Source organism: Mauremys mutica, chromosome 6, assembly GCF_020497125.1.
Source record: "Mauremys mutica isolate MM-2020 ecotype Southern chromosome 6, ASM2049712v1, whole genome shotgun sequence".
Classification (NCBI taxonomy): domain Eukaryota; kingdom Metazoa; phylum Chordata; order Testudines; family Geoemydidae; genus Mauremys; species Mauremys mutica.
The window spans coordinates 58860675-58884095 of NC_059077.1; the positions used below are offsets into that span (position 1 = coordinate 58860675).

Genomic DNA, 23421 nt, shown 5'->3' on the forward strand with positions numbered 1-23421 from the left:
AGCCCTAGCTAGAAAGCGTTGATTCTTTAGTCCAATGTGTTGCAGCTCAGGCTTGTAGCTCTGGAGGTCGCCCCTTCAGTCCCTAGTTTGTTGGCCAAGGTGGGGGCTGTCACACTTACAGATGTCACAATGGTAATAGTGAGCTTTTTCTAAGTAAAAACTGTCACTGTCATCATTTTCTTCAGATCCGATCGTAACCTTTTTAATTGATATCTTTTATAGGTGAAGTTGTTTTTTGAATCTGTAAAGGAGGAAGTGTCACAGCTGAGAGCACCCCAGATTGCCGTGGAGAATATTGAGAAGAATATAAAATGGCTGGAGAGAAATTTAGTAACATTAACAAAATGGATATTAGAGAATCTTAAGTAAAGCTGCTTGAGATCAGATGAAAGAGTGCGGTATTACTCCGTGCATTAAAATAACACATTTAAAATCAAACTAGATTTTTTTCTTCTGAACAGGTGCATAATTGCTACAGTACTTTGCTGAACATCAGTCTTGTTGAATTATGCAGTTCATTTAATGAAACCTTCCTGACATCTGATCATTTATTTTTATGAAATTTGGACTGCCATGTTTACATTGGTTTTGTGTTTGTCTTTATGGATATTTAAGTGTTTAAGCCAATTGAAGGACTGTAGCTATAGACTTGGAAGAGTGTGTGTATGTGTATGTGCATGTGTGTGCGTTTTTGATTTCACAGGAACCTTGTAAAATTAACTTTGAAGTTCCAGGGTGGGATACATATGTAACTTAGGCCTTCTACTAAATTTCTTAACAGCTGCATAGAACCCAGCCCTGCCACTGTGTGCCTTACTTATTGGTCTTGTCAGTGATTTCCTCTGTTCCCTAAAAAAAAGCAGCTTTCCCCAGGTTTTGCCTTTGGCAGCTTAAGAAACATAAAACAACTTCTATCAAAGACAAAATACTGTGTAAGGGTTATGATAGATGAAAACAACTTAATTTCATTTAAAAAAGAAATATGCTTATTGTGAGGCTATCTTTTTAGATTCTTCTAGCATAGAAATTGTATGTCTCTTATGCAAATCCAAAATCAAGGATTTTTTTTTTAAGAGATCAAAATATTTCACAGGTGTGGGATAAATATTTAGCTAAGAAACTGGAACAAAATACTACTGTATGTTTAGATAATATTGGAGACTGTGACACGAAACAAATTGTAACAAAAAATCCAACATTAAGCTTGACATCTCAGGGAAGCAAATCTAGGACCCTTTTTGAAGGCTCTTGGTTGGCCCTCTTTCCTTCAACCAGGGGCATTGTGAAAGTAGAATGAATTAGATTGTAAAAGTAGAATGGATTAAAGAAATGCTGTATGTTCCTTTAAGCAGGAATGAGGAATGTTGAAATAAAGTTGTCAGGAAGAGAAACATTAAGGTGTGGAACAATGGGTCCACTTAAGCTAATGGTGGGACCTTAGAAGGAGATCCCTAAGAGTTAATAAGGAAATAAGATATGTGTGTCTAGCCTCAGGTAAACTTACCAGTTCTGTTCCCTTTGTTATTTTGTTAAGTTCATGCCCTTTTTATCTGTATAAATAAAGTAGCTTAAGCCTTGCATGGCACTCACACATTATCTGGGTGTACTAGCAGAGTGCTTTGCTAATAAAACAGAGTGGCCTGACAAATTGTGAGTCCTAAATCTGACTTTGACAGGCAGCTCTAGCTTTTCTGCCGCCCCAAGCACGGCAGTCAGGCAGCCTTCAGCGGCTTGCCTGTGGGAGTTCCCCGGTCCCGCGGTTTCAGCAGCTTGCCTGTGGGAGGTCCGCCAGTCCTGCGCCTTCAGTGTACCCGCTGCTGAATTGCCACCGAATCCATGGGACCGGCGGACCTCCCACAGGCACGCCGTCGAAGGCTGCCTGACTGCCGCTCTTGCAGGGACTGGCAGGGCGCCCCCCACGACTTGCCGCCCCAGGCATGTGCTTGGAGCGCTGGTGCCTGGAGCCGCCGCTGCTTCAAGGCCCAAGATTTAATGAGTGACTCCAAATCATGTCATACTGCTGTGCCATGCACACTGGGTAACAGAGAGGGTGGCCCAGATCCTCAAAGGTATTTGGGTGCCTATTTCTCATTGAAATCCATGGGAGTTAGGCTCCTATTTACTTTGGAGGATCTGGGCTTATGTCCTGAACTGGGATGTGTGTTCATGGAGGAAATTAGGAGTAGTAGTAGATTGTGAGGATGGGGAATCTGCAGTTGTCTATGATAAAGAGGATCATGTCTTGATTCTCCATGGGGCTTAAGTTAACACTCCAGAACACTCTGTCAGCACATATCTTATACTTCACACTGTGTGGCACTGGAGCATGAGGAGTACACAGCACTATAGCAGCACAACTTTCAACCTGCCCTGGGCGAGCTGGGGACTCCTGGGACTCTCATATAGCAGCATTTTCTGAATGGGTCCTGGTCTCAGGTCTACTATTTTACTGTTCTTTATCTTATGTTAAAACTAATGGGACTTGTGAGCAGGCCCTGAGAAAATATCTCTTGGTTTAATCCTGCCTTATTTCAGTGGAAGTTGTGAGCATTCAGCACTATGTAGGATTGGGCCCTCAGGAGTTTTAATTTGGAGTTGGGCTTTTTTTCCCTCAAACACACATTGTGGGATGAGTTAAGGACAAAGGATTAGCCTTAACTTTGAATTTCTAGGGCTTGACACTTAAGCAAAATTCCCATTGACGACAGCTGCCGTGCTGATCATTTCTGTTCTAAATATGGGACTGCCACACTGATCAGTGCATTGAAAACTGTGTCTCATATATCAATAAATTATAACTGATCTCCTGTACCTGAGAGAGAAGCTTTGGAAGCATTTCTGTGGCAGTGACTGGTTCCATAGCTGCCACTACTAGCCACTATTGCTGTCTGGCAGTAGGAGTGCCTGGAAAACTCTTTCAAATACCCACTATTCACATCATTTGCATTCCCTAGATTGCACCCTTATATCCTGGCCATATATTACCTCACATTACACTCAGCTCAGCCATAAGAGTTGGCTCACAGTGCTGAGTTGTGTGCATTTGTCTCTGAGCTATGAAGAAGGCTTTTGGAATAGCGACTGAGTAAACACCCTTTGTTGATCAATAGCACTTTTGCTTTTCTTTTTTGTTTGTTTTTGTAGAACTCAGCAACCTTTAGGACTGTGTCTTTAGACTGAAAATCCGTGAGGCAAGGGAGGTGTCTTTCTTTTTGTAAAGAGCCAACTGCATTGTTGTTCAATAAATAAATAAATTCAGTCTGATGGTTTTTTTTGTTTTTTTTTGCTTTGCAGCTGCTGGACTTTGAAATACTGGGGAGTTAATTTTGATTGCAGAATAGTTGCTTTATTTTCATGTCCGTCATTATGGGCTACTGAATTCTTGAAATAAAAGCTCTGCCAGACAATAACACTTCTTAATAGACAAAAAAGAAAAAAACATACTTGCTTGTTTGTGACATGTGAAAACCAGCTTCCCAGATCAAATGGTTCCGATTATCTGGATTAGTTTTCCACAGAGACTGGAAAACTCCTTGGAAATAAATGGGAACAGTAAATCAGTTATGACGGAAGGTTGTTTTTGATTGTTTTATCATAAGCCTATGATCGGTGGCTGCTATCACTATAGGCTTTATTATAGATTCACTCTGGTATTATAACTTTCTGTCCCACTCAAAGAGTTGGGGCACCATTGGTTATTGTGAAGGATTCTGTGCTATTAAACCACACAATATAGTAGGATGGGCGCACGCAGCTTGCTTTGACTTAGTGTGATAAATGATTATCATGAGCTGTATTTGGTGAACAAACTCCAGAAACCCCCTGTTGGCTGCCTCCGAGTGAAAACAAAAGTGAAAATAAAAGCAGCACAGTTCAAGGCTGCAGAAGCAAATGGGAGATCGTGATATACAGACGTCTCCATGTGTTTGCTTTAAAAAAAACTAAAGCTGTTTTTTGCAGAAAAGATGTGATCAGACAGGAACATGCCATGGATCATGTAAGAGAGCAGCACTGAAAGGGGGTGGGGGCTGTGCGTGGGGAGGAGGATTCATTCTGTACTTGCCGAAGAAGCTCTGTTAGTAGAAATTACCTGTCATGGCTTTCCTGTTCCTAATTATTTTCAATACAGTCGTCAGCCATCTTTTAAACAACGCGGTGTATGTACCACAGAGAAATATCCCACTTTCAATGCTTTAATATTTCTTTTTGGCCTGCTTTTACTTAAACTAATATAAATTAATCATTTAAAAAAATTAATGTGCAGTTTTTATTACACTCTTCTTTTAGGAGGTTTATTTGCACAGCTCTCTATTCTCTTGTGCAGCTTTCTAAACTTTTACGAGGGCGCTCCACTGTCCAGATGCTTGCCTTCTAAACCACATGAATTAAGTGAGCAGAGAACCTTGCTTGAGCCCTCTGCCCATGAGCAAATTGGGCCCCATTCACACCTCTGCAATAACCTTGATACAGTGGACAAGGAAACGATTTGGTAAGAAGAGTGAGGTAGTCTCATAGACAGGCACCAATGACCATTTTAGCAGCTGCATAGCTGTCCAGAATGCAGCTGCTAAAATTACTCCACTAAATAAAGACTTGCTGTGAGAAATGACACATTGCTGTGAGTACCTTATTCCACAAGTCCTGTCTCCAGGTTAAGAGGAAATAGATGTGGGAGTTGAAGTCTTCCTCTTGTCCCCTGCAAATATCATAATCTCAGACAAATGCAAAATTTTTCTTCCAGGTCTGCTGACCTTCAGTGCCTGCTGTGAGGTATAGATTTTTAGGAAAGCTGACAATGAAGCAAGTATCAAGGGTGCTTAAGGAAACTGGGGAATAATTATTTTTTCTTGCTACATCTTTTTTTTATATAAACATTAACTCTACAGTATATTTATTTCTATATGTTGATATAGGCTGCAATTCAGCAAGATACTTAAGCACATGTTTAATTTCAAGCACATGAATAGTCTCTGTGGGGATAGGGCTTTATTGTATTTTAAAACAATTGTCTGAGCCACATAGGGTACATCTACAGTGTGATAAAAGGCCTGGGTCACAGCTGTGGCTGGCCTGGGTCAGCTGGCTTGGGCCTGCAGGGTCTGGGCTGCGGGGCTATACAATTACAGGGTAGACTTTCAGGTTTGGGCTGGAAGCCAAGCTCTATGCTCCAGCCTAAGCCCAAACGTTTACACTGCAATTTTATAGCCCTGCAGATGAGCCCCTTGAGCTTGAGTCAGCTGACCCTGATGAGTGGCGGGTTTTTTATTGCAATGTAGATACACCCATAGAGTTTCAAGTACCTCTTGTCATTTTAAACATTTAAATACATGTAAACTGAGCCTTCATTGTCTGTGTTTTATGCAGGAAGCTTGATTATTACAACTAAAGATTTAACAAGCGAGGCTCTGACTTTTCTTACAGTTAAGACACCTGTTTTATTTTTCTCTAGATGAGACTTCATTAATGGAAAACTACATTACTGCCAGTGCATGATGCATCCTAAGCAAACAATATTTTCAAGACCTGGAAGTTTTAGCCAGAAGAAGCTACAGTTTTTTCTTTTGTTCTAGAGAGGATCTTTCGATACATGCATTTGCAATGGCTAGTCTCTGTAGATTATGTTCATTGGTATTAGTGCTGCAGCTATTACACATTTATTCTCTGGGAATTTATGGATTTAAACATCAAACAGGTAAAGACAATGTAACTTCCCCTACCAATGGCAAGCTATTTCCTTGGAATAAGATGAGGCTTCCTGATATGGTAGTCCCAATCCAATATGACCTCTGTGTTCACCCTAATCTTACTTCTGTACATTTTACTGGACTGGAGCGGATAGAGATCTTTGTGAGAGAGAATACTAATTTTATCATCTTGCACAGCAAAGGCCTTGAAATCACCAGTGCAGTTCTTCTGCCCAAAGATGACTTGGGGTCCAGTAAACCTAAACAGCTTCAAGTTTTAGAACATCCCGCACATGAGCAAATTGCCCTGCAGGCTCCTGAAGTATTAACAGCTGGCCAGCGGTTCCTGGTTGTCATAGAGTTTCATGCAAGACTGGCGGATGGCTTTGATGGATTTTACAAAAGTACTTACAAAACTCGTGTTGGTGAAACAAGGTAAGGAGTCTCTTTGAAGTTTTCTGGAGAGACAAGGGGGTGAGGTAATATCTTTTATTGGACCAACATCTGTTGGTGAGAGAGAGACTTTCAAGCCACACAGAGCTCTTCTTCAGTCTCTAATATCTTGGGACTGACACAGCTACAGCTACACTGAATAAAGTTTTATAGGTACTTATGCCCAGGGGTGGCTCTAGAAATTCCGCCGCCCCAAGCAGGGCGGCGCGCTCCGCCGCTCGCGCCACCCTTCCGTGGTCCCGCGGCGGGGGCAGAAGTGCCTGCGGACTGTCGCGTGGTCCCGCGGCTCCGGTGGAGCATCCGCAGGCATGCCTGCGGGAACTCTGTCCGAGCCGCGGGACCAGCGCACCCGCCGCAGTCATGTCTGCGGGAGCTCAAGTGGAGCCGCGGGAAGAGGGGACCCTCCGCAGTCATGCCTGCGGCAGGTCCGCTCGTCCCGGGGCTCCGGTGGACCTCCCGCAGGCATGACTGCGGAAGGTCCGCCGGAGCCAAATGCCGCCCTGCCAGGACAATGCCGCCCCACGCACCTGCTTGGCGCGCTGGGGTCTGGAGCCGGCCCTGCTTATGTCCTGACCTCAAGGTTTTATTTTTGCCTTATATCACTGTTAATGGTAATTGTATGTTTTCCTGGGATGTGACTTATATGAAAGCAAAGTGATTAGCCCCAACTTTCTGTGTATGAAACTTTCAATGAAAATGCTAACTAAAAAGCAGAAGGCGTGCAGCTCAGTGGGATCTGTGCAAAATCAGTCTGGGGGAATTAGGTCCCTGAACAAAGAGCAGTATGGGGTTCTTTTCTTCTTTTGGGATTGGGGCATGGTGTGCCTTGTTCTGTTCAGCAGGAACCCTGCTGGCCCAATTAGGAGTGCTACTGCTGTGCTCTGAAGGGAGTCTGGTTCTGATCTCTTGGGTCAGAGGAAGGACGATAGCTGTTATATGGTGCCTCAAAGGACTATACGCTGGGGAGCAATAGGTGGTCATCTGTGAGTGATGGGGAAAGCCCTCCCTGTGCAAAAATTCAATGGAAGTGCGATGGATAAAAACGATAGCTGAGAAGTCTTGTAGTAACTTGTATAGCTTTTGATTCCAAGTTGAGGGCCCCACTTATATTTGATGGCTTAGATCAGCATTTCCCAAATGGGGGGTTGCGATACATGTGTTCTGCGCGGTGAGAGGCTGTGCCAAGCAGTGAGAGGCGCTGCGACTCCTGGAGGCACTCATTCTGCACCCCACTCTGTGCACCAAGGTGGCAGTGGCCAGCAGAGTGGGGTTTGCCGCTGCTGCTGTTCCAAGTCCCGGGGCAGGAGGAGGGGGGCTGACCTGTACCCGAAGGTACCAGCACCATTCAGGGGCATTGTTTTTAGCAGCCTTTTTGCTTACAGGCAGCATTGCAAGATATACAATCTAGGCTGGCTAAACCAGACTCTTACTAGATGAAGGCAAAAGTGGGGAAGGAAAAGGACTTGTGGGGAGAAGTCTTCTATCCCAGGTGGTGGTCAAAATTTAGCCACAACAGTAGAGGTGGCTATCATGGTTATCATGACATTTAATGAACTTTCACTCACTTCTCACAATTGTGGTAAATTTGTAGACCCCATTATTACAACAGGCCTCCTTGGTTCAGAAACCCTGCCTGTGGGGCTCCCTTGTTGAGACCCCTTATTGAGCAAAACAGGTAAGCACACGCTCAGGTCCATCCTTTTTCAACAAAACACAATTCATGTGCTTTTTAAACAAGTGCTTTGATTTAGTTTGTATGGGTGCCAGAATTATTATCTTTATCTGTGAGTCACAAAGCACATTCATTCAGTGTCAAAGGTCTCCTCAGTTGAAGGTGTTAATTTATAAAAGCAAGTCACAAATCTGATGATGAGCATTCCCGACTGAATGTAATCATGTAACTGTTGTCAGCACAGGGGCCGACTTTCATTTTTCCAGGTGAGTGCTCCACTCTTCCTCTGCCCCAAGGCTCCACCCTCACTCTACCTTGCCCTGCCCATGCTCTGCCCCCTCCCCCCAGCACCTCCTGCCCATCGCCAAACAGCTGATCGGTGGGTGGCTGGTGGGTACTGAGCACCCACTATTTTTTTCTGTGGGTGCTTCAGCCCGGGGCAACCAAAGAATCAGCACTTATGATTGTCAGAGTGACCAAACCTGATCAAGAAGTTTAGTTCTAAATTATTTAAAGTTACATCTACCAGCTGGTCAATTCTGTAAAATAGTCATGGTGCCTGCAATATACATTTCCCCCCACCACACGAGCATCTATTATTTTTCCTTCTGGGTAACAAGTGGATTTCAAGTGATAATGTGCAATTGGGTACTGACACTGGAACAAAGTGGGCAGAGATCCCAAAACATTCAAGAAAATCTATAATTTTTACTGGTATTTGAGCCATATTTGAACCAATAAAAAAGCATACAAGCACTGTTTAGAAACTCTCTTCTTATAACACTTGCTATCAAGGTCTAAACCTGTTGCAGGCTAGATACAAAATTAGTGTCATTCTTGATTTCATGTTTAACTTGGATGAATTTGTTTCTGTATGTCATGTCTCACAGGATAATAGCTACTACAGATTTTGAGCCTACCTCAGCAAGAATGGCTTTTCCATGCTTCGATGAACCATCTTTCAAAGCCAACTTTGCCATCACGATAAGGAGAGAAAGAAAACACATTGCATTATCCAACATGCCAAAGGTATGATTTTGTTAAAGGATTGATGATGTAGTCAGATAACAGCTCTTAATGTTCAGTTTCTAATTCTTATTTTTGATTGACTGAAGTTCTGTTCAGGAAATGTTTTTTCCTGCTGAAAATTTAGATAAAAATGAAAAAAAAAGTTTTTGTTGCTATTTTCAGGAGAAAATATCAAATGTTTATCCAAAAAACAAAACTCCCTGATTGAAACTGTTAATAGTTTTCAGTTTTCCAATTTTCTGATGAGAAATATCAAAACTTTTTGAGGAAAGCAGACCCTTTCCATTAAAATATTTTAGTCAAAAATTCAATTTTTCATAGGAAAAAAGATTTTGAAAGAAAATTTTAGGCCAGCCCTGTGTAAAACAGAATACATTGTAGACTAAAGACAACCTGGTGCTGCAAAGCCTTATGGATTTGGTCAACTACATGCATGTGCATAGTTCTGTTGAAGTCAATGGGACTATTCATATGTGTATAGCTAAGCACTTATGTAAGTGTAGCAGCAGTGTACCCAGTTTGGCATTGGGCTTGTCCACTGCATTAGTTTACCTTCTTCCTTAGTCAATCAGATGCCCACAACTGGAGCCTTTTTATCAACTCATCTTTTTGGGTATCTGGTTTCTTAATATAAAATAACAGCTGAGCTTTACATTGTTCAGCCCTCGTTCCCAGGGTCAATAGTTCTTTCCAGCCCTTTACCAGGGCATCACCATCCTTATAGCCCATTCTCCTTATATTCTTCCCTCCTAGGCTTCACAGTCCCTTACAGCGCTTTCCTCCTCAAGCTTTCCCGCAGTGGGCTCTCCCTCCTTGCAGGTCTCTCAGCTTTCTAAGCTAAGCCAAGCCATATGTTTCCCTAATATCCAGCTGTGGGTCTCCTGGCTGTCACATGACCTTGCAGGATTACAGTTCCCCAGATCACTCAGGAGGTGTGCCAACAGGCTTGCTTTTAAAAGGGCCAAGCCTTGGAACAGAGTTGACTGGCTCTGGGCCATCACTACCCTTTAAGAGGAAAGACTATCCTGTTCAGGATCGGGCCCACAATTTTAAGCTCCTCAGCGCAGGGACTTTATCATCATATTTGTATGGGCAGGGTCTAGCACACTGTTGCTGCTGCCAGCATGCAAATAATGAATAATTTTTCCTGGTATACCTTTATTGAACCCTGGGTTGATTTTGGTCTGCCATCTCTTAAATAGGTTACTCACAGTATCAATCTATTGGTTTGTGGGACATTTAAATGGAAGAACATTGCTTTTTTTCCAATTTGCAGATTAAAACAATTGAACTCGAAGGAGGCCTGTTGGAAGATCATTTTGATGTGACTGTGAAAATGAGCACTTACCTTGTAGCCTACATAGTTTGTGATTTTACGTCTGTGCAGGCCACAACATCATCAGGAATCAAGGTGAGTTCAGGTTTCAACATGGCCAATAATTAAGGTTATTTGAGGGCTTGACATTTTTGTATTAGAGCAGTGAGGTTTGCAGGCAATGAGGAGAGAGACTTCAAATGTGAAATCATATACCCAGGAAGAGGAAATAGACCACACAGTTACAAATCAGTCCATGTAACCAAACAGCTATACTTATTGCATTAAAGCAAGTTAATTTCCACCTTTTCTGCCTAATAGCATTTATAATAAAACTTTTGTGTGGTACCAAGTCCTGGAGTTGCTGCAGAGAAAGTATGTGATTGAGGATGGGAGGGGAATTGATCCAAACATAATCGTTATCTTAACAATTGATCTATAAAATGAAGAAGTTTAGGAATCACTGTTATAATCAATTTTCACAGGTATCCATCTACGCGTCACCTGACAAATGGAGCCAGACACATTATGCCTTAGAAACAGCAGTGAAACTACTGGAATTTTATGAGAAGTACTTTGATATTAGCTTTCCCTTACCAAAACTGGGTAAGTCAAACATCAGTATTGGTACAGTTCATATATAACTCTTTCAATCACAGAATTTCTGTTTAATTTCTCCTTTCTCACACAAAACTAAGTGAGAAATTCGAATTTTTATTCTAGCTAAGAAAAGCCAACATGTTATATGAAAGCTTACGTTTTGCAATAGAGCGGTTATAGGCTTCTGCATAGTTTGGCTGAAATCAAAATGTTTTCTCCTCAAGGGCAAAATTCTGTCCTCTGATCTGTACCTTGGATAAACCCGAAAGTCTTTAATTAACTATGTGAGAACAATCAAATACGAGACTCATGCAGGATATTGAAGTGGGAAGTTATCCTCTTGAAATAATGGAGCAACTGAAAAGACTTGGAGCACCTGAGATTCCACTACAGCGTAATCTCGTTTATCTGAATGCCCTGGAAGGCAAATGAATAGATTTAGATAATCGAGGGAATTTTCAGTGTAATTAATAAACTATAGTGCATTGGCTCCTGTTTCAGTTAACTAGGAGGTTCCAGTAATTGAAGTTTGGCTAATCGAATTTGTACTGTATTTAAAAAATCCTCCTGTTGTGTCCTCAGTTATGGCAACTCCTTAAATCAAGGTACTGAGCCTTGCTAAGTACACAAGTATGTGCCCAATCCTGCAAATGCTTACTCTTGAGAATAGAACAGTGGTGCCCAAACTTTTCCTCATGTCCTCTCCCTTACCCGTAATGGAATGTGCCTGTGCCCCTCCAGGGCGAGAGCAGAGTCATGGCCAGGCTGGGGCCAGCAGCCAAGAGTGGGAGCCAGGGGCCTACAGCCAAGCTGCAGCCAGGAGCAGGGGCCAGGGCAGCAGCTGCAGATGGAGGCTGGGGGCGGGGTCAGAGCGGTGCTGGGTAGCGCTCACTCCCCCAACCCCCTACCCCATGGGGACTGGGCCGGGCCCCGCTGCGCCTCCCTGGATGTTCCTCTGTGCCCCCTTAGGGAGGTGCGCCCCACAATTTGGGGACCACTGGAAAAGAGGTTTCTAGAATTATACTGAGCTCCCTGTAAATCCTGAGAGAGATTCTCTGGGGTCATTCTCTTCTTTGATTGATCCACAGCCCTGGTCAGGAGTCCTTTGTGACCGCAAAACCTACTGTTGATAGTTAGGTTTTTCTCAGCATTTCAGATCTGTTGTGCTCCTTCATAATTACTTTACTTTTTTTTTTTTTTTTAAAAAGACTATTGGACCTCAGTCAAACTAGCCTTTGAATCAAAATTAGATTTTCCAAGGGGAAAGCTATACTGAAATCAAGTAAATAATGAACTCTCACAGAACTAAATTTCTGTCAACACGGATATTGAAAAATTACAGAAGAACAAGACTCATGAGGGTTCTCATCCTCTCTTCATCTGCGGGAGATATGGAGACAGAAAACAACTCTGCAGAGCAACGAGAGCAAAGAGGCAGGGAGAGAGGCAGACCAAAGAGATTCAGCAGCAGCAACTGCAGAAGTGCTCAGAACAAGGGCATCCTTTATTTAGCTTTTTACTTGGAGTAGTGTTAGCTGAAAAGCTTCGCTGTAATGGACCTTTTTAATGCTCAGATCAAATATGGAGCTAGCTTGCAAATGAGATAATAAATATTAAAAGCTCATGGTTCATGGTACCGGCTTGGCAAGAAGCAGATCATTCACCCTTGGCAAATAATCTTCCTTCTGCAGATAATACTCTTCCATTAAATTTTTGGTTTTCCTTTCCTTCCTGGAAATCTCATAACTTTTAGAAGAGGGATTTTTTTTTTGAGCAAGTCACTCCCTCTCATACAAGATGTGCAGTATTTCATGTAAGACAAGCCAATCTAAATAGAAAAATTAACTCGTAACATTACATTTTACAAAATTGTTTACTATGGGAGCTATAGGACAACATAGTACATTTGCCAACTTGATTGCTTAGCTAGAAAGGACCATCTGAATGTGCAAATGTAACCAGGATTCATAGGGCTGATGGTAAGACATTTGCATTTCATACAGGTAACACACTCAGAATCTAAGGCTATGTCTACACTACTGTGGGATTGGCGCTGCTGCGATTGATGCACCGGGGTCGATTTAGTGGGTCTAGTGAAGACCTGCTAAGTCAAAGAGTGACTTTGGTACTCCACTGGAATGAGAGGAGTAAGGTAAATTGATGGGAGAGTATCTCCCATAGAGACCGCAGTAAGTCAGCCTAAGCTATGTTGACTCCAGCTACGTGAATAACATAGCTGGAGTAACATAAGTTAGGTTGACTTACCACGATAGTGCAGACATAGCCTTGGAGGACGCATAGTCTGTAGTAGCTTGTTATCTGATCAGCAGTAAATTTCAGGCCTTTCATGTGGTTGGTAAGTATTTCTGTAGGAGTGTGCAATGGTGGCAGCTTCCAACAGGGGGAGGAAAATTACAAGGGAGGAAAATGGAAGATCTCTGAGTTTCTGCAACTGCCCAGCGCAGCCCAGCAGTTCAGGACCAAGTGCAATACTCAAATGTAGATACTTTGCAGGCTGTATGTTGTCAGCTTGCCCCTGCACTGGTTGTGTATATGAATATTTGATTTATTTCTGGATTTTTCTATGGTGCTTATCACCACAATAAATGAGCACTTCACGAATATGGATGAATTTATTCTGATAACATACATATGGGATAGGGAAGTATAGTTAATATCCCCATTTTACATGTGAGGAACTGAGGCACAAAGAAATTAAGTGATTTGCTCAAGGTCACTCATGGCAGAGCTGGAAGAAGAACCCTCAGTTTTTCTAAATCCCATTCCAAGGGCTTTATTCACAAGACCGTCTTTCCTCCCTGTAAGGTTACACAGGAAGCAGAGCTGGAGACAGTTCTCTGAGGTGGTAGGCCTGTATCTTACTACTAGAGCATGTCGTCTCTCTGATATCCTTCTAAAATAAGGAAGAAAAGCTAAGCAAAATAAGTTCTCTCTCTGTCATACACTAGTCTAGGCTTTGTTAGCAAACACTTCTTGCCTGAAATGCTTATTTACCCAGGGTACAGTTCCTTGTCCAATAAAAAGGAAATCTTGTTACTCCACTGCTAGCTGTGCTCACAAAAGAGGAACCTGAAGTTGATTTGCTCCTGGCTTCCCACTTTTTTTCTCCCTTTCTCCTATGGAGGTCTGACTGGAGTCAATGGGAGTGATTGCACTGAGTTTGGGAAGGAACATATGGACCATTGAGCCAGTCAACAACAAAGGGCTAGAAAAGTTAATACTCAGTAATAACACAGGTTTTATGTTAAATCTTAGATCTTGTTGCTATCCCTGATTTCCAGTCAGGAGCCATGGAAAACTGGGGTCTCATCACATATAGAGAGACTTCACTGCTCTATGATCCCAAGACCTCCTCAGCATTCGACAAACTGTGGGTCACAAAGGTGATAGGTCATGAATTAGCACATCAGGTAACTTTTATCTGTATTTAACGTAGACATCTTTCTTTGCAAGCCTGAAAAAAAAAGTCACTTATATAGAGATGGTAGTTAACAGCTAAGGCTGAAGTACAGACAATCTAAAGAGCTTTAGCAGAGTTAATGTTATGCATGGAGCCAAGAGAAGAAATGGCTTAGAAGGGAGAAGGATTGTGAATAATAATAATAATAATAATAGTAATCGGTGGTATTTATTTAGGCACCTTTCTGCTGTAGCATTTAGAGTGCTAGATGGAACTATTTAGGACAAATTGTGCTCTCCGTTACACCAGTGTCAAGCAGAAGTAACTCCACTGACTTCAGAGGAGTCATTCCAGATTGACATTTGTAAATGCAAGCAGAATTTGGTCCATTGACTTTAGAAAAAAGAATCCCATCAATTATTGCTACCTTGTCAACTTACAAATATCTAAATTCAAAAACACTCCCTGGCCTCTTCTGTTGTGGAAGTTGCATGTATTAGCAAATATTGACTTTCCTTATTGTGAAGGCTTCAAAAAATAGTAAAAAAAGAAAATAACTATGAATGTAATTGTGAGCCAAATAGCATTGAAAATGAAGCCTTCAATTAATTCACAGAACAGATGCAGCAAGCAAGCACACTCTCTAACAAAATGCTGCAATGCTAGTTCAAGGGTCCACTCCCAGGAGTAAGAAGATATTTCATCCCCCATCTCAATTCGGTCTTTTGCTTCCTTTGATTTAAAGTGTGACAGAATACAGAATAGCTTTTTTTTTAAAAATTGCACATAGATTCAGAAATAAAAATCCAGCTTTCTTAGATTTCCATTACATTTCATTAAATTCTGGTTTTGTCATTTTTGTCCTCCCTTTGTTCAATTTTCTTTGACATATAAATCAAATTTGACCTTAATAAAGCATACAGACATGCCTGAACTTGAGATAAAAGCTCCCTTGTTAAATATAGTAATTGCCAAGTTTCCTTTTCCTTTTGTTTACTTGAGATTTTGTCTTTTAGTGGTTTGGTAATCTGGTTACTATGGAATGGTGGAATGACATTTGGCTAAATGAAGGTTTTGCCAGATTCATGGAATTGGTTTCTGTTAGTGCTACGTACTCCGAGCTGCAGATTGTAAGTAATACAGCTATCTTGCTAAATCCTTTTTCTCTGTTGGGTGCTAATGAAAAATCATTTACAGGTCACTATCAGGAAAATACAACAAAATTTATTGCCTGAAAAGGGGTTAGCAAAGAGAGCATCTGAAGCTTAGAATAGCAGTATATCTTCAGAATTGATTCCTGGTCTGTAAGCACATTTTTGCAGTAAAATTTAGTCTCATTTTCCTTTTAAGTCCTATTTCCTGCATCTCTCTTTCCTAAATCTAAGCAATTTTATTGTTATACAAAGAATTCCAGTAAAAGATAAGAGGCTGTCTGGCACTTGCACCAATATAGTTATGGTTGAGAAGGCATTTTTTTATAGAGCCTTATTTTCTGGCACTTTTTTGAAAAGATTATACTTTAGGCAGAAACTTCTCATATTTGTTCTCCACTCTAAAGTGAATTTATCTTGAAATTCTGAATTTAATTTGCCTGGCTATTTTTGGATTCTTTCTACATGATTTCCAGTCACCAGCCTTTATTCAACTGTGGATTATGCTGGCACACACTGCTCATTTGCTGTTCCAGCTAGATTAGCATTTAGCTGAATATTCCAAATGTATGCATATATGTATATATGTAGCATAAAGAATCTATTATAAACTATATTCATGAAGTGGTTTAGCATATAACAACCTTTTGCTCCCTTTAGAAATGAGTATAGGCCCAATCTTAAAAATTCTGATGTGAATTATGAACACTCAAAAACTGGATTCAGCCCTTCATGAAGATTTACCTTTAACTACAGAAGAGCCAATTTTCCACTATAATAGGGGCCAGTTTTGGATCTGAACTTGCATTATGATGATCTCTATCTTCACTGAATTGGGGAGTTTGGGTCTGGGAATTTGTGTCAGGTCTATTTTTGTTAGGAATTAAAATTTTGGAGATTGTTTTCAAGAGGGTTCCCCCCCCCTTTTTTTTGCAAAGTTTGCAAATTTTTAGATCTTTCAGATGTGATACAAATATATCAGTATAGTTGGAATCTTTTCTATACAGGAGTTGCACTTGATCATTATGCCAGGGAAGAGGTTTTTGCATGAGCATTTCTATCTTTGTACTGTGTATTATTTTTGTCCATGTAGTGTATATTTGAATCCATATCATGTCTTGAAGGTGGTAACTGTCTGTACATCCCACAGGAGGATTACTTTTTGAATGTATGTTTTGGTGCAATTGCAAGGGATTCATTAAATTCATCTCATCCAATCTCCAACCCAGCAGAAACTCCTACTCAAATAAAGGAAATGTTTGATACTGTGTCCTATGACAAGGTACTGTATATCAATTCATAAATGCAAAAAGATCTTTTGCAGTCACAACACTTGAAATTCTGAGCAACCTGAAAGCCAGTTGTTTGGAGGGAAAACTCTGTGAATCTTGCAGTATGACGACAGATTTGACATTAGCTCTCTGCATTTGTCTAACCTCCCATGAATGGATTAATTATTATGGTTCCACTTTGCTAACCCCTTGGCTCCAGCCACTCAGGCTTCTCCACTGCTAGATTATAATTACAGTGAAATCCTGGCCCATGTATGGTCTGAAGAGTTCCACAAGCGCTGTGTGTGTGTTAAAATTCTTCCCTTTATGCCATTCCATGACCCCACTGCATCTTATGTGATGTGTTAGCCTTCCAATCCAGCGGCGTTTCTTCCCCTGTCCGTAGAAGTGTTGGCCAGTGCATCAGTGTAGTCGCATCCTGCTCCAACCCAACACACAGCTCTGCATTGCCATGGACAGAACCTCACTTCATGTTGCATATAGGGTATGGACAGGCTGTTGCATAGGCTTCTTGATCCTGCCCCCAACCCACATATAGCAAAACCACACCAGTTCCTCAGCCTACTGAAATACTCCCCTGTGGGCAGTATTTGTCTCACCAAAGAGTTAAGTGTAACATGCAAATTATCCTTCCAGTTGTACTAGTGAAGGCACATTCTGATTTTAGTTTAAGAAAAATCATGAATACAGAAGGCAAACATGAACCAGAATGGGGTGATTTTTGGCACTAGATTACTTTCTTATACCAATCATTGTAAGTATGAATTCATATTGTGCTGTTTCCTGTCCTCCTTAGATCCTCTGAGTTGATTCATCAGCACTGAAATATCTGGTGTATTTTATTTGATATATAATATTTTACTAGTTTGACCTTCCAGTATTTATATGTTAATTGGCTGACAGTGCCATCCCATCTCAACAGCTTAAACTAGAGTGCACCCAATAAGAGTAGTAAAATGGCCAATCCAATCATATAATCTATGGTCTATAGTCATGCTAGCACATATGGTTGATCCTTATAAAGTATCCTTGAAGGAAAACAGGCTGCCAGTGCAGCTATTAGGATGCGCCTCATCCATTTTATTTATTTATTTATTTTTCTACAACAGCAGCCAAAGCTGAAGCCTACCTTGGCTTCTAAGTTGCACCAGTTTAACTAAAACCAGTTATTGAACAAAATAGAGTTTATATCAGTGCAAAAAATGGTGTGGATTTTGGTTTGAGTGGCTTCCTTCCGTTTCACTTAAACTGATTTTCAGTAGATTTAAGATCATTGGAAGTAAGTGGCTCCTTTACTAAAATAGGAGTGTCCACAGAGGAGTTAGCACTTTTAAAACTATATTGGTTTAAAGTCACATTAAGTTGTACTGGTGTAACTGTCCCATGTAGATAAGGCCCAAGTCCTTTTTGAGATGTATAAAAACACAGATGAAGTAAAGAAGGCTTTACAGTCAATGTAGTGGTCCTTCTCTTAGCTAACTTCAAGCTGCCTTTGCTTTGAAGAGCAGAAGAACTGGCAGCTCCAGTGCCGAGCTTCTGTTGGGGATTCCAAGAGAATAAGGCCAATACCCAATATAATTTTGGGTATTTATCAACTGTTTGGGATTAAAGTTCAATACACCCAGAGACCAAAGCAGGGGACACCAAATTCTATCAGCTTTAAATACATATGACAGTAGTTATAAACATTCAACATTACTTGATTTGTGGTGTACTTCTATGATCTTTATATTAACAATATTAAATTACAGCATCATTGATTGTAATTACCCAAAACAACAGAAGAAATTAATTTATGCACTTACTTCATGTGAAACAGAATTGGCATTTACTCTAGATACTAAATTCTTTCACTGTCAGTTCAGTATCTGATCCCCACTGGAAGCTGATAAAGTACTAATGTGAATTTGTGTGGAACTCTTGACTTAAGTTTATTTATCTTCCTCTTTAATAGCTGTTTAAATTAGTTACTTGCCCAAACGTGCATGCATGCACACTCTTTAGTACTAACATTAATTAATTACATTTTATAAAGAGTTCTGAGGTCTTTCAAATGAAAAGCATAATGAAGCGCCAAATTTTATTAGTTATATAATTGTAGAACAACCTTAACTATAAGATTAACCAGAGTCAATATGGCTGTGTACAGATGCAGGAGGATGAATTTTAGTGCCCATTATTGTAATGTAACTGTTCTTTTGTCTAAAATCTGGAGTCAATGACTATGTCTGCAAATAACAAGAATCCATTTGCTCGTACTGAAATTTTGTCCTTAATGACCTCTAGCTGTTTGCAGTTTTTTGTCTGTAGAATCCACTGTCGGATACAAAATTACAGAACTTGGTTATTATCCATAAGGAAAATTCCACTTTCTTTGGGATGCCTGGGATATCCTTTCACATTATATGACAGCACTGAAATCAGACACTGGCAAAAGTTATAATATAATAATATTACAAATAAATTTCAAAACCTTTATGCTATGCTAAAGAATACCAGTGACTTGACCTCCAGAGTCCAACAGGTCTCCATGGTAGCTGTGACAGTTCAGAATGGTTCAGGGAGCCAGCCAGAGTGTCTTTGGGCATCATGTCTTGAATACCCATTTTCACCTGGCTAATGAAAACATTCAGTAAATATTGCTGAAGCAATTGTTTTATTCATACTGCATTAGCAATACACTTTAAGCTCTCAGTTTAACCATCACTGGCTAAATAACACGTGAGCATAAGAATGTAATGTAAAACCATTTGTTTGAATACTTGCTACTTTTCTGTTTTAGGGAGCTTGTATTTTGAAGATGCTCCAAGATTTCCTATCTGAGGCGGTGTTCCAGAAAGGAATAATTCACTACTTGAAGAAGTACAGCTATAGGAATGCAAAGAATAATGACTTGTGGAACAGCATGGTCAATGCAAGTCCTGTCCTTTTGTTGAAATATGTTGTATTATATCCATGTATACAGTAGTTGCAAATAGGAAATTTAGATTTTATATGCAATTAATAGAGGAATGTATTAGTGATTATACTGCATACTATTTTTTTTCAGTTGCCTTCACCAAAACTAGATTAAAATAACCAGGATGATCCTATCTGAGCTGAAACCGCCCCCCAGCACATTCCAAATAAATGGCCCAGTACATGGCCAATAAATGGCCCATGCAGGTTCAGGAGTTCCTCCACGTGGAGCTCATTGCAAGAATTGGGTCTATGCCTACAACTCTCTTGGTATCTTTCACCACCCTAGCCCCAATCCAGCAAAGCTCATGCTTAGCTTTAAGCCCACAAGAAGTCTCACTGATTTTACCATGCTTAAAGTTAGGCATATAGTTATAGTTCATGTGGAACTGGGGTCAAAATTTCCTTGACTAGTGGGTGCTGGACATGAGTAGTATGAAACTGTAATACAGCAACATGCATGGAAATGGAAAAGTGATAGTCTCCGTTATCACAGGCTCACAGGAATTGCTCATGCTGGGCAACATACAAAGCATTGAATTATGGAACAAATTTTCACCAATCTGATTTAAATACATCTGCAAAATTTGCTCACAAACCCTACAACTGCATGTACCAATCAGAATGGCAGAGAAGGGGTTAAGGAGAGACTTTGGGTCCAGCTAGCTCCACCCCGCTATACCTGCAGCCAATGCCACACCTGGAGAAGGAATAAAAGGAGAGAGCCTGGTGCAGTCCGGGGCTGACTGGCCAGAAAGGCAGCTTCACTTGTGACTGCTCTGGCTAACAGGCCTGTCTCTGTAATGTCACTGGGAAGGAACAGCAAGACCCTGAGGAGCGAGCATGCTCAGAGCAGAGACTGTTTGGGAACCAAGCCTGAAGGAAAGGGCAGAATGCCTCTCCCACAACTGGAACACTGGGGGATGGCCCAGTAGTCAGTTATGTTTGCTTTTGTGTTGTAGAACATTTTGAGGTGGGGCTGCCTCTGTGGACTCTGGAGATAGAGACTTCTTCCTCCTGGGGCCAGGAGATACACAGCTGCATTAGGGCACCCAGAACATCCACAAGGGGTCACTACTGCAGTCACACCATTACACCTACTAAAACAATTTTCATGCATATAGAGGGTTTGTATGAAAATTAGTGCGCCTGCAAAACTTAGTCTTTTTTTTGAGATCTGTTGAAAATGTGTCCCTATCACATAAGTACATTCTTCTGCCATCTGGGGCCTGATTCACTGCATTACTCCAGTTTTTCAGTGGTGTGTAACTCAACAATCTATTTAGTTGTATATGGTAGTATTAAAGGGGTTTATGCTGGTTTAAAACTGCAAAAATACAGTGGTGAATCAAACATCTTCATATTTAATTTCTTCCCTTTTGTCTAAGAGCTGTGTTCATAAGTATTGTTACCTTACTTTCTATTTCTCTCTTGTGCTCTCTTATTTACAGTTTTACTTTATCGCTGAACAGAATAATTTGAAAAAAAGATTGATAAATAATAATAATTTGAAAAAACTAAACTACCTATTAATACAATACTGATTTGTTTAGCTGCCATAATTCAGTGGGAAGGAGCATACTATGAACCAAAATCTGCACAGTATACATTTATGCTCGTAAACACCAGTTCATAGCATTAAACAGCTGCAAACAGTCTTTCAGACAGGACAAAACGTAACAGACAAATGGACCTTTCACCATGATGGGCCTAATTCTCTCCACAGTTTTAGCCCAAGGTGTGTCATTAATCCATTAATTAGCCACTGAACATCATCACACTGAATTTGTTCACTGGCAATCCTCCAAATTAAGCAGACATGCCATTTATTTGGGTGCTGACTAGAGGGATTCTACTGTATATTTAACATTGGAAAAATGTAATGTATAGCTATGTTGTCTGTCACTGTTAAATTTATCTATGCACAAACATATCTACTGGATATGCTCAAATGAGAGCTTAAGAAGCACTGGTGATGGTCTGTCATTAGTAGCCCTTTGTTTAGTGAGTGGCACTAAGATTTACTAAGTTATTTGACTGGTCTATTTTTGCTGTATTATTGGGTTTTTTTTAAAAAACAAACATTTCTAAAAATATGTTGTGTGTCAAGATTCACCTTTCTTTTATGTTTTACAGACTTGCTCTGAAAGTGACTTCTCTTCTGGCAACTTTTGCTATACAGCTTCCAGGCCCCTTAGCAGCACAGTAAGTAAATTATTAGAAGATAAAACACTAGACTGACAAGGTGATGGTATGACAAGATGTCCTGCTGCTGACTCTAGGGCTTAGAAAACAAATCTTGCATCTCAGTTCTTCGGACTGGCAACTGCTGAGCTTGCCCTTGACTTGATGCAGTCTCTGGAGAAAGTAGTTCTAGAGATGCTGCATTTAGTAAATGAACTTCCTGGACTTAAACTACAGAGCAGTGAAGCTTGTCACTTGCTTTCCTCACTAGAGATAAGTTTGCAGTGATGAAGAGTAAATTAAAAAACCAAAAACAAGCCAAAATTTAGGAGAAAAGAATGGCTTTGAACTAAAGAAATCCCACCTTAAGTCACGTGCTGGACAATATATTATTGGTCAATAAATTGAATCACAGACTTTTTCTGAATAACGTTATTTCATGATGCATTTTTATTGTGGAATACCACAGAAATACACAGTATCAGAGGGGTAGCCGTGTTAGTCTGGTTCTGTAGAAGCAGCAAAGAATCCTGTGGCACCTTATAGACTAACAGACGTTTAGTTAGTTACTTGCATCCGAAGAAGGGGGTATTCACCCACGAAAGCTCATGCTGTAAAACGTCTGTTAGTCTATAAGGTGCCACAGGATTCTTTGCTACTTCTACAGAAATACACAGGTGTATCAGCACAGATTGGCCACAAAGCATCCAAGACTCTGGTCCAGATTTTGGTTAGTGGCCTTGCTCAGCACCTTTGAAAATTAGACCATTTGCGACTTGCTGCTAGGTATATTGTGACTTGCCCACAGTCACACAGAAAGTGTATGGCACAGCCAGGAGCAGGACACAGTTCTACTGTCTCCTGGTTCTGTGCCTTAGGCATCAGATTATTCTTTGAGACACATACAGGAGATTTATCAAAAACAAACCAAAAGAATGTCTTTTGGGGGCAGAGAAGATGGACTGGGAAACCTATGCTTCTTAAGGATCTCTTTACAATTTTTAAGTGTATGTAAATACTCAGACTGGCATTCTTACTGTAACAGCTTCCCAGTGTAAAAGCTTTACCGTAGTTGCCATTATTTGTTAAATGAATGTCTTGTACATAATCATCGCTCTCGCAGGGAGGAACCATTGTGATTTCTTGAATGGTATTTAAACTTGCTGCTCATTCAGTCCTGGCTAGCTCCCAGAACCAAAAGTCAAACCAGAGTCTATCAGATTGCCAGCGTTGGCTATAGAATCATAGAATCTCAGGGTTGGAAGGGACCTCAGGAGGTCATCTAGTCCAACCCCCTGCTCAAAGCAGGACCAAACCCAACTAAATCAGGACTAAACCCAACTATCTGGCCTGCAAACCCAAATTTGTACAGATTTATTTTGGGGGGATACTTTTAAGTGTGTCACTGAATATAGTTTGTCTGTGGTCATTTCAGTTCAGTCATATGTGGAAACTTACGGAGATCGAAGAGATGATGAACACTTGGACACTTCAGAAAGGGATCCCACTGGTTCTTGTTAAATGCGAAGGGAACACCTTAAGATTGCGACAGGTGCGCTTTCTTAAGGGTGTTTTTGAAGAAGACCCTGAATGGGCTAACTTGCAGTCAAGGTATCCACACTTACCTTACTTTGGTAATAATATTTATGTGGTGTTTGATCT

At 40.7% G+C, this 23421-nt stretch overlaps 2 protein-coding genes across 5 annotated transcripts in view; both read left to right on the forward strand.

The window, feature by feature from the left end:
* The window catches only part of LOC123373429 (endoplasmic reticulum aminopeptidase 2-like), a 47293-nt gene extending 45499 nt beyond the window's left edge, over positions 1 to 1794 (forward strand). For all 4 annotated transcript variants that reach the window (XM_045022486.1, XM_045022485.1, XM_045022483.1 and 1 more), the window contains one exon: positions 223 to 1794. In XM_045022486.1, coding sequence (XP_044878421.1) covers positions 223 to 369 — 147 coding nt within the window. In that variant the 3' untranslated portion in view covers positions 370 to 1794. The remainder of the gene's footprint in view (positions 1 to 222) is intronic.
* Positions 1795 to 3885: 2091 nt separating this feature from the next.
* The window catches only part of LOC123373428 (endoplasmic reticulum aminopeptidase 2-like), a 32298-nt gene continuing 12762 nt past the window's right edge, over positions 3886 to 23421 (forward strand). The window contains exons 1-11 of the mRNA XM_045022481.1: positions 3886 to 3997; positions 5450 to 6119; positions 8700 to 8838; positions 10115 to 10249; positions 10639 to 10759; positions 14030 to 14184; positions 15191 to 15304; positions 16476 to 16607; positions 19400 to 19531; positions 21712 to 21780; positions 23195 to 23370. Coding sequence (XP_044878416.1) covers positions 5599 to 6119; positions 8700 to 8838; positions 10115 to 10249; positions 10639 to 10759; positions 14030 to 14184; positions 15191 to 15304; positions 16476 to 16607; positions 19400 to 19531; positions 21712 to 21780; positions 23195 to 23370 — 1694 coding nt within the window. The 5' untranslated portion in view covers positions 3886 to 3997; positions 5450 to 5598. The remainder of the gene's footprint in view (positions 3998 to 5449; positions 6120 to 8699; positions 8839 to 10114; positions 10250 to 10638; positions 10760 to 14029; positions 14185 to 15190; positions 15305 to 16475; positions 16608 to 19399; positions 19532 to 21711; positions 21781 to 23194; positions 23371 to 23421) is intronic.